The following is an 11409-nucleotide window of genomic DNA, read 5'->3' on the forward strand; positions in this document are numbered from 1 at the left end:
ATGTAAAACGTCTATATCTCATATCTTGGAGTGACGTCATCAACAAAAAAGTTATTCGACCAAATTCAGATATTCTTTTTATCATATCTAAAACATTGACTACATTAAGTCATGCACATGTTTTCAAAGTGCGTTTATATAGTCGATATTAACGCAATTTGAAAATAAAGATTATTTTTTCAAAGTGCCCAAATTTAACGCACTTTGAATTTTTTTTTCAAAGTGCGTAATTTTTTCAAAGTGCGTTGTAAAAGTTCCTCCTCAAAAATTGTGAATGGCCACAGCGTGAGGGAGTGCAGGACCATATCGAAATATAGTGAAAATGCGTTAATTCTTGAAAATCTTCTTTACTCCTGGGTATTGAATAAATTAACTAAATACATAGTTATGATGATGATTATAATGATGATGATGATGGGGTGCTTCTTCGAAAATTGTGAATTTTATGGCTCCAGGGTTTATGGAAAGCCAACGGGTTCAAAATTCCAACTCTGTAATTCTTAAAATGTACACATGTAAACCTGAAATTGTAAATTGTAAATCTTAATTTCATAATTTGTAAATTGTTCTTTCACAATTTGTTAAATGTAAATTATCCAACTTAAATTGAAAAGTGTAAAAATGTAAATGCACGTTATGTCAATGATCACGTGTAGTTCGTAGACTTGCAATTTGTCAACTTATGAAATGTACTTTCGTGATTTGTAAATTATGCAAGGTTGCATATTAAGACGAAAGAGGGCGCTATAATAGTGGAAAGTCATTTCGCTCCAAAGGTAAAGAAGATTACCTATAACCAATTGAGATTTGTGATATGCACGCATATTATGCCTTCAAACGGTTTACAAATAAGATTTAATGCAGAAAAGATCTCGTGAATCTTATCCAAAAGGGGGACGAGGTGCACCCTAGTCAAAATATTCCAAACCAAAAAAAAAATTCTTCGATAAGCAAAAAAATAATAACCTTTTTCGTATTAGTGGTTGTGGTTTGTGTGTGTGTGTATGGGGAGGGCGGGGGCAAAAGTCATATTCTATGTGCATACATCAGTATATACATTTGATAACTTTGTACATTAAATTTTGGGCAGGGGTCCGGTTTCCCAAATTCCCTGCTAAATCCGCGCACGGAGAGGTGCAGAATGAATAGAACCCGAAAGTTTTTTTTCAGTTTTATAAAGAAGCGTGAAGAGTAGTATCGGAGAGTGGCTCCCCCTTCCCGCTTTTTCTCGACAATGTTTTACTGTAAATTAGTATCAAAACCCATCATAACTACGGATCGAATTGTCTTGTGAAAAAGTAAGAACCATAGCACAGCCTCCCCCAGTGTCAATTATTTTTCTGGGTGCCCCTTCCAAAAATGTTGCTACAGGTATGAGGACTACATTTTTCACGTGTTCTGTTTTTGTGTGATTGTTGGGCCCAACTTTATTTTGTTTCACGAGGATACATGGAATAAACTACTGTATACAGGGAAATTTTCGCCACCGTTTTACCCTTTCGCCCTACCCTCATTTGGGCGAATTTAAAACGGGGCGAAATGAAATAATACAGTACATATTTTTTTAATAAAACTATAAAACGGGGCAAAATTGTTTGCAAGTATGAAAGGGCGGAAATTAAACGGGACGAAAATAACCCTGTATACAGTATATATGTAACTCAACAAAACTGAGGATGTGTTCAGCTCTATAAAATCATCTGATTAACATGTATACAAACTCAATGAGTGGTGCAAAGAGAAGGAACCCCCCCCCCCCCGCCCCTCACTTCCTAGTAGTGTGTTAGTCGTAAATCTTACAAAATATTATAGAATATATTAATGATTATTTATAAACACAAAAATAGTCATGTGTTTGGAAGAAAAAAGAGAAAAAACAACATACTTATTATATAATCACTTCAAATAACTTTTTTATTTAAATTTTCCGTATATACAAAATGTACTTTACAAAAACAAGAATGGGGTCTGTCAATGCATGTATATTTTCAAATTCCAGGATTTATTTTCTAAATGAGGGTTGAGCTTCATGTCCACTAAAATAAAATCATCCAAACGCAAAAAAAAATCGTGCACGTGTGTGCGGGGGGGGGGGGGGGGGGGGGGGGGGGGGGGGGGGGGGGGGGGGAATGGACAGTTCTTGTTGATAAGCCGTTTCAAATATTTATATGACTCTTCTACTTATTTACGAGAGGTTCACAACTCCTGAAGGGGGGGGGGGTCAAAGTTATTGCTTAATTGTTTTACCGTATAAAAGTCATTGATGAAAATCCGAGGGGTCGATCCTGGGGCCCATTTTACAAAAGAACTTACGACTAAGACTGAAATTTTATTTTACTTACAACTTTTTATTTTACATTAATTTGAAAATTGTTTTTATCTTTTAAAAATAATTCAACAAGATATTTTTATTTTAGCAATTTCAACCAGGATAATCAATTTTACAAAATTTTAAAATCAGCTAAATTTTTTGGTCTTAGTCGTTAAGTTTTTTTTTTTTTGTAAAAGGGGCCCCTGGCCTCTATATAACCCCCATTCACCCTTCTGCCGAATCTACCAGTAGCACTACAGAAAAGGCTTTTAAAAAAAGTTATAAAATTATTCAGGATTGTTGGGAGTTTTTACGAGAGTATAATCTGTTAATACAGTCAAACCTGTTTTAAGAGGCCACCTTTGGGAAGATTGGAAACTGGCCACTTAAGACAGGTGGCCTCTTATTCCAGTTTGCCCTTGAAATAGCCAGTCGGTAAAAAATGAACATTTAGCACCACAGTTAAATTAAAAATAATCAGAGTAAAACAGGTCAATTTAACAAAAGCTATTATGTGCATTAATTCATGTACATTAAAAAATATTAGAAACCCAAAAAGGTTTTGTTGTTATATTAAAATATTAAATTATTTTAATTATCATTTGACGAAATACATGTGCCTCACTTAAAATTATTTTGTCTCCCATCCCTATCCCCCCCCCCCCCCCCCCCACACACACACACCAAAGAAAATGCTAAAACAGTTTAATGGTTTAAAAAAGTCTAGAAAAATATTTCATTGAGAAAATAACAGTATATTCTTTTTCTTAAAAAATCAGTTTCATATGTTCAAGTAATGATCAGCAGTGTAACCCCCCCCCCCCAACCCCCCAACCCCCCCAACACACACACACGTAATTAATTGGCAGTTCACTTACTTACTCAATTTATTTGAAAAGTCTGGTACATTCTTTTTTATAAAGCTGTAAGAATTTCTCTTAATACACAGGCACACAAATAATTGTATTCTGTTGACCAGACTGTGGCAGAGAGGTGTATTATGCAATTCAAAATCCAAACAGGTGTTAGGTGCAGTAGAGCATAACTAATCCTTATTGATCGTCTCCTGATAGTGAAATGCACGGGAAAATCATGCCATATAAAGCACATTGTTTTCACAAGAACAGCAGTTAGGGCTTCTACATGGAATCAAAATCTAGAAGGTGTGAAAGTATTTATAGCCTAATGTATTAGTTCATATGATGAATGGATATCGTAGAGTACAAAATCTAGCTTTAAGAATGAATTTCTTAAGCTTTGGGAAAATTAATTAATTATTTAAATGTCTTCATTTTTCAATCGTCAGTAGTAAACAAATTGACTGAATAGTCCAACAGGAAAACATTTTTTTCATTAATACTAACAAAGTTCAGCGTATCTAATTTGTTTAATTGCTATAATAGGTTAAAGTTGACAAACGAGCGTATAATTACCCAAGCGAATTTGTTTGAAAGATATGACAGAATCGCAACAAGTGACGAAATGGCCGCTTATTACAGTGTAAATAAGGTTTTGGGTGAAGATCTGAGTGGCCGCTGGCCGCGTTACACAGGTGGCCGTTTATTCCAGTTAAAAGATATAGGAAAAATCGTCGGGGGGAACTGAAAGTGGCCGCTGACTGCGAGTGGCCGTTGATTTCGGGTGGCCGCTAAGACAAGTTTGACTGTACATTATTATTTACAAACAGTCTTAAAGACAGACATGAAATTATTTTATTCATCAGCCTTTCTTTATATTTTTGCCTGGTGGGACGCATTCATTGTCATCGTCGTCCTTTACACCCTGTGATGTGTAGGGCAGCAAAACTTTCTCCACTCATGTCTATTCTGGGCCAGCCGCGTCAATGATCCTCAGGTCTCGTGCATTGCTGGACGCACTGGGGAAATGATTAAATTGTTAGGCAACGAATTAACCTGCCACCCTTATAGCGCCCCCTATCGTCTTAATAAGTGTTAGCATAATGCAACCTTGCATAATTTACAAATCTACAATTTTTACATTTCACAAGTTGACAAATCGTAAGTCTACGAATTACACGAGAGCATCGGCAAAACTTTCATTTACATTTTACACTTGTCAAATTACGCATGGGTAGTTACAACTAACAAATTGTGAAAAAAACAATAGTTTTCAATCACGTGACTTCCGCCCTCTCAAAATAGAGTTGGCAGCCATATTGGAGGTGGAGTTTGTTTACGCATCATGAGTGAAAAAGGCGTTAACAAACCATGTCAAAGGGGTACATCAAGGGAAAAGTTAGTCGATCGTTCCTTGACGTACCGAGAGAGTTTAGACAGCGTTTCAAAACAGAGATATGATGACAAACTCGCTTTAATTCAGAAAGAAGACCCGTATCAGATAGAGAAAGCGAAATGGTCGAAAGACGTGGAAAAATGGGCTTCTGTGACATACCCCGACATTGTAAACTTTCTTCTGTACACAACAAGTGCTTATACACTCGATGAACTGAAATCATATAAAGGGTTAGAAGCATATAACCAGTTCGTGAGCGGATGGGTAAGGGATGTTGCAGTGTGTGAAATTAATGGCCTGTGCGTACAGGGTACAAGTCAAAACGGCACCTGGTGAAAACGGCACTTAGGAAATATGCAAAACGGCACTTGAGAGTAGTCAAAACAGCACTTTAGAAAAGTCAAAACGGCACTTTTTTTATTTTGAGAATTTGATATTGTTTATACAGAAAATGGATCTTAATATTACATATATAATAATAAAAGTGTATATTATTATTGATAAAAATTTTATTGGAAAAAAATTAAACTGATTCATTTGAAAATTATTGTACTTTTGTACAGTGGTTAGATTTTTTAAATGCACTTCTTCTTTAAATTATATGTCTATTATTTTCTACTAAAGAGATCAAATCCCAATTATATTATTATACATGATCCTTTGAAATTTTAAAATTTATAGTGTTGCAAATATACTTCTCAGTTTTGGGGGTTGCCAGTCACAGTTGACAATTAGAAGCCAGTTAGAGTATGTTTACTTAGAATACACTTGTAGGAATAGAAACAAAAGACCATTTCACACCTCCCCTTCAATAATCTGTTGATCGTCAATTTGCAATCATATCAGAGACATATAAATCTCTCTGTCTCTGATCATATACAGCTACTATTGTGTATTTCTCGACAAAATGTCAAATAGATTGTACACAAGTTAGAAAAACTTAGATAATCCTCTCCCAACTGTACATAAAATATGAATAGCCATACAACATTTAACAAAATAATAAACATGTACATAGAAGAACAAAACATTTGTTTTTTCATAATAAAGATGATACAATGTTGATATTGTTAAAATAATTTCAAAATTAGATAGAAATGTGAGATAAAGTGACTCTTACTGAATTTTCTTTTTTTTTTTTTTAAATCATTTACACCATTTCTTTTTTCATATTATCAACACCACACTACAAATGTAATTATTCTTAATCCCACATATTGTTGTGCTATAGCTTATAAATACTAACTTTAAAAATATATTGAAAATAAAGCAAAATTGAAGCCACAAAAATTCTAAAGTCAATAAATTAAATTTCGAATTAAAAAAGAACTTATGTCAAATATATATCATAACACAGTTATAAGTGCCGTTTTAACCAAGTGCCGTTTTCACTAAGTGCCGTTTTAACCAAGTGCCGTTTTGCATATTCCAGGTGCCGTTTTCACCAGGTGCCATTTTCACTAGATACCGTTCTAACCATAATTCTGCGTACACACTTCTCGGGTAAGACATTTTAAGATGCATCTATTGTTACGACTTGTTTTAAAAGGCACGATCTATAGGACAAAAAACAAAAACAAAACTTTGCATCGTTTGATCATGTTGAGATCAAAGATTTCCGTAGCTGATAGTGTAAATTCGGATGGAAATTTAATGGTTGTTTCAGGTTATTTTCTATCCAAGTCTTCATGTCTTAGAAATCTTCAATATCCCAACTAAATAATAAAAAAAAAATTAACTGCATTGCACAGTTCTGTACTTGTTTATTTGAGTAATTTAATCAGTTGGTGTAAATTAATTCATAATTGAATTATTACTTTCAGGTAATGCACTCACAGCGCCTAAGTGAAGCCCCCCTTAACCCTTGGATCATCGTACAGCCGGAGGGGAAAATTCTTGCAGCACACTGCAACTGCATGGCAGGTTTAGGAGAGGCCTGCACCCACATAGGCGCAATGCTTTTCTCAATTGAAGCATCGGTGAAAGTTCGGGATTCCAGGACAGTGACAGAAACTAAATCTTACTGGCTACCTGCTTCGTTGAAAGGCGTCTCCTATGCCAGAATTGAAGACATAGACTTTACATCAGCGAAAGCTAAGAAAAAGGCCCTGGACTCACAGTTTTCAGAAACGCCATGTGAAAAGAGAGGAGGAATGCAATATAAAGCTATAGATGCTCCATCAGATGATGAATTAAGGACATTTCTCAACAAACTCAACCAAACTGGAGCACAGTCAGCAATATTAAGTGTCAAAAATTCATTCCAAGAAGCTTTTATACCCAAAGCACTGGACCAAAAATTCCCAATTGTATTAAATGACTTGCTAAATACAGATCTCCTTCAGGCACCGTTCAGGGAAATTATGGAAGTCTGTGAAAAAGTGCAAGTGACTGTGACGAAAGAAGAAGCGGACAGTGTTGAGAAAGCCACCAAACAACAAGCTACCACAAAGCTATGGAACAGATTTCGAAGTGGTCGCATAACAGCATCCCGCATGTATGCAGCTTGCCACAGCAACCCTGCATCCCCATCTGAAAGCTTAATAAGGGCCATATGCAACCCAGAAATTTCAAAGTTTCAGACAGCAGCAACTACATGGGGCTGTGCACATGAGAAACAAGCCCGTGAAGTCTACTGTGATTCAATGCAGGATGTCCATGACAACTTTACAGTAGAAGATGCCGGATTTTGCATTAACCCAAGCTATCCTTTGATTGGAGCCTCCCCAGATGGATTTGTCTCTTGTGATTGCAATGGCCAGGGAGTAGCTGAAATCAAATGTCCATATTGTGTGCGGTCAACGTCCCTGAGTCTCTACACTGGAGGAAAATATTGCTTGGAGGATACACCAGATGGACGTCGACTTAAAAGAAACCATCAATACTACTATCAGATACAAACACAGATTTTTGTATGTGAAAAGGAGTACGCAGACTTTGTCGTATGGACAGAAAAAGATCTTCACATGGAAAGAGTTGAACCAGATAATGAACTGTGGGAGGAAATGAAGACCAAGGCAACTGACTTTCACTCATTGGCAGTTATGCCTGAACTTGTTGGGAGGTTTTTTTCAAGGAAGTTTACTCCAGCATCCTTGGTTGAACTGCAGGAATCGGACACACTTTTCTGTTTCTGTAGGAAAGGAGAAACTGACACAATGGTGGCCTGTGACAACCGCAATTGTCAATTTCAGTGGTTCCATCTATCATGTCTGAGGCTAACAGAATCAAACCTACCTAAGGGGAAGTGGTACTGTCCCGATTGCAGCCAAATGCCAGAATTTAAGCCAAAGAGACGATGCAGTAAGAAGTGACTGGTGTATTTTATTTCAGATTGTGAAGTGTCTTTGTTGACTTGATTATCTCGGTATCTGAATGCAATTTCTCATTCCTTAATTTATATAGGTATACTTTATAATTGATGATGATATTATCAGGATGAATATGTATAATATATTCAAATATTCCTTGAATGCGTGTTTAAATGTTCATTCCCTGTGCACTGTCCATATAAATATTCTTGTTTTATACTCTTCTCTTTGTTCTAACTACTTGAATTTAAGCATTAACATTGAAAAGCTAATTACATTGTTTGTCTTGTTTTGTTTGCATTTTGAATACAACTTCAACCAAATTTAGTTCTTATTTCTTCCATTCCATATATTTCCTGTTTGCAAGGATAAGTTACTTGACATTAAACTGAGAACACACTGAAGTTAAAATTTGATTTTGATACTTGTTTGTATTGTATTGTACCAATGTGAAAACACTTTATATTCTTTCCTAAATAATCATTTACAATTAATATGTGTACTATTAAATTTTAACTCGAGTCTGTTCTCATTTTATGGTCTTGAGAAAAAAAAAAGTTTTGTTGAGTTCCCTAACTGACTTTGATTTATTGATGATTTCATCAAAATCCAATTCATCTCAGGCTTCCATCAAATCTACCTCAAATAAGAAAAATTGAAGGCAATTTTAATATATTTATCTCATAAATAAATGAACTACAACAAGTAAAAATAACAATATAATTCAATTAATAATCAGAAAAAAATAAACTATGAACTTATCAAACAATTGGCAAAATGAGCATCATATATTTTTTTCAACCTATTGGCACAACATATAAATAATTAGTCTATGACTGATCTATTATATCATTAACAGGTATAAAACAAAATTAAAATTTCAAAAATAAACTATGAACTTTTTCAACAATTGGCACAGTTATATATATTATGACTGACTTTTATAACAAGGTTTAGAGCATCATTTTTAAAAAAAATCTATTGGCACTTTTACACATTCTTTGACTGTACTGTAACAACAAACATTTCTTCAATCAAATGGTACAACTGACTTGCATATATTCGTCAAAGCACAACAAACATTTACAATTTTGTCTATTGTTGGTGTAGAACCATTTACAGAAATCAAATAGTCCAAAGGCACGGTATCCTGTAATATTTTATACTTGTTTCGAACAAGTCCAATTACACGTTCCACATGAATCCTCACATTGGCTAACTTTCGCGTGCGCTCCACATCTAAGGCTGATAATTGGGTTCTCCCTTTTGTAAATGCAGGAATTTTTAACTCGCAGCTTACTTATGCAAGATCTATATATCAAAACCCCTGTCTGCTAAAACAATGTCCCCATATCAAGTTTGTCTAGCAATTCACAGTCTCTATAATATGTTTGTCATATGACCGGCCACCGTACCCTTTACTGATGAAGGATATGACTCCCTGTGGTGATATCCCAATTAAAAACTTGACGGTATTATGGTGCTTATATGATGACCAGGTTTGTGCACGGGCTTCTAAATTGGAAGGCCTTTCAATGAAAAGTTCAAAGCAGTCAATAATTATGGCCACTTTAAGTCCAAAATGCTTTCTGAACCCCATGGGCATTGTTAATCTTCGTTCATCCTGGGTTGGCCAGTAAATCAAGGGATGGAGTTTGCAATGTAGGACATGCAATGTAGAAAGAAAGATCCTAGATATACTTCCTGATGATAACCGGAACTTCTCAGCCAAATAACTCACTGGCAAATTGAGTTTTAAACGCATTAAAACCATCACTAGTTTCTGGAACTTTGACAGAAAACTCTGCTTTCCCTGGGGGATTGCAGACTCAATAAATGAAAACAAAGTCATCAAAACAGAAAATGCCGGAAGTCCTGTAAATAGCTTAACTTTCTCATCATCGTCCTTAAATGTGTCTTCTGATATGGTAACACTGGCTAGTTTCTCCCTCAGCTGGATATTTTCAACTGTCAAACGGTTAAGTTCAGAGTTCATAGCACCTATAACATCACTAGTTAAGTCTGTTTGGGTGCATTTCCCGATGTCGGTCTCGGATTCTGTCACATCTGAATCAGAAGCACTGGTAGAACTGGTTGAATCTACACCGACACAAGCCTCTTCACAGAGTTCAGATTCCCGGGCGTCGAACAAAGATATCAAGGACTTAGCAGCTTCCACACACTTAATGCGCCCTTTCCTCTCTTTCAGTCTCTTTCCTCTTGTTAATGTGGGCGTGGCCAGTACTTTCTGGTGTCCAAGGTTTACAGATGGCCCCCAGTCAAGGTCTGCCTCTCTATAGAGTGGTGCTGGCTTTCCTACAATTGTTTAAAGTTGTTAGGAACAGACTGTCCACAGTTTGAACAATAATTGTTTAAACTGGTATTGAAATAACGTTTCATCCAGTTTTAATATCAAATAAAGAACTTTAAGATAACACACAGTCAGGGGTCTCTGTAATCTTTTATGCATACAAATTTTAGCAAGGCATAAAACAAGGGTCCCCATATAAGAGGCCAACTTTTTTTGTCTTTTACCACTACCAACTTCTTTCAGTTCTAAATTTTTTGCTAATAATACTACAATACCCTTATTTCAGAATACAATGATATATTAAACACTATGGGGTGGGGGGAGCCATTCAATGAACACTTTCAATAATAAATGCTTTGTCTGAAAAAAGTGGGAGGGGTCAGGTCCCCTCCTGTTGTTACATGCCTGTGTATTGCCTAATATTTCATTTAAAAAAATGTCATTCAAATAACGAGTAAATGACACGTTGTACTAACTAGTAATCTACGAAAGTACAATTTTATAGAATTTTTTTTAATGAGGGCATGTCTAATCCGAGATTTCCGATTCTGAGCCTATCGTTGTTATTTATCAAAACTACAAAAATATTATTAGACAAAACCGTTTACCTGATTCAAAATGGTCGGAACAGACTCGTACATAGGGGTAAGACGATGGTGTCAAATCTGCCCTGCTAATACGTGAAAGCCATAATCTCCTCCGTCTCTCGGACATTTCCTGTGTTTTCTCACCTTGGTTTGTAATTATGGCGGGTAAACGATAAAACGATACTTTATCCCTCCCCCAAGTGTTCGTACAGCCAATAACAGCCAATAACAGCACAGTAGTTAACCATTGTTTACATAAGTTTACGCTTCGGCGCTTTTCCCCAGTTTCACCTCCAAGATGGCCGCCGCTATTAAAACCGGAAGATGCCTGACGTCACATGAAAACTATCTATTGACAAATTATGAAATAAAGATTTACAATTTACAAATTCATGTTTACATGTGTACATTTTAAGAATTACAGAGCTGGAATTTTGAACCCGTTGGCTTTCCATACGTAGAGGGGGGTATAATTATATACTGAAAGTGAATTAATGCTTTGAAATCTGCTCTTCATCAAACATTTATCATGAGCAAGGGTGTCCTTTCCAAAACTGTGTAATGTAAGGCCCCAGGGCCAGGGGTTCCTGTGAGGAGAGGTCACTACTAAATACTGCTGATTACCGGGTATTTTAA

General features: G+C 35.8%; 1 protein-coding gene across 1 annotated transcript; it reads right to left on the reverse strand.

Moving 5' to 3' along the window:
- Nucleotides 1-9238: 9238 nt before the first annotated feature.
- LOC134233943 (uncharacterized) lies at nucleotides 9239-10990 on the reverse strand. The gene is made up of 2 exons (XM_062716002.1): nucleotides 10795-10990; nucleotides 9239-10191 (listed from the first exon to the last, which is right to left on the reverse strand). The coding sequence occupies exons 1-2, from the start codon at nucleotides 10898-10900 to the stop codon at nucleotides 9239-9241; spliced, it is 1059 nt and encodes a 352-aa protein (XP_062571986.1). The 5' UTR covers nucleotides 10901-10990.
- Nucleotides 10991-11409: the final 419 nt, after the last annotated feature.

The sequence above is a fragment of the Saccostrea cucullata genome, unplaced genomic scaffold (genome assembly GCF_032062105.1).
Source record: "Saccostrea cucullata isolate Sc308-1 unplaced genomic scaffold, CSIRO_AGI_Scuc_v1 ctg226, whole genome shotgun sequence".
NCBI classification, from domain to species: Eukaryota; Metazoa; Mollusca; class Bivalvia; order Ostreida; family Ostreidae; genus Saccostrea; species Saccostrea cuccullata.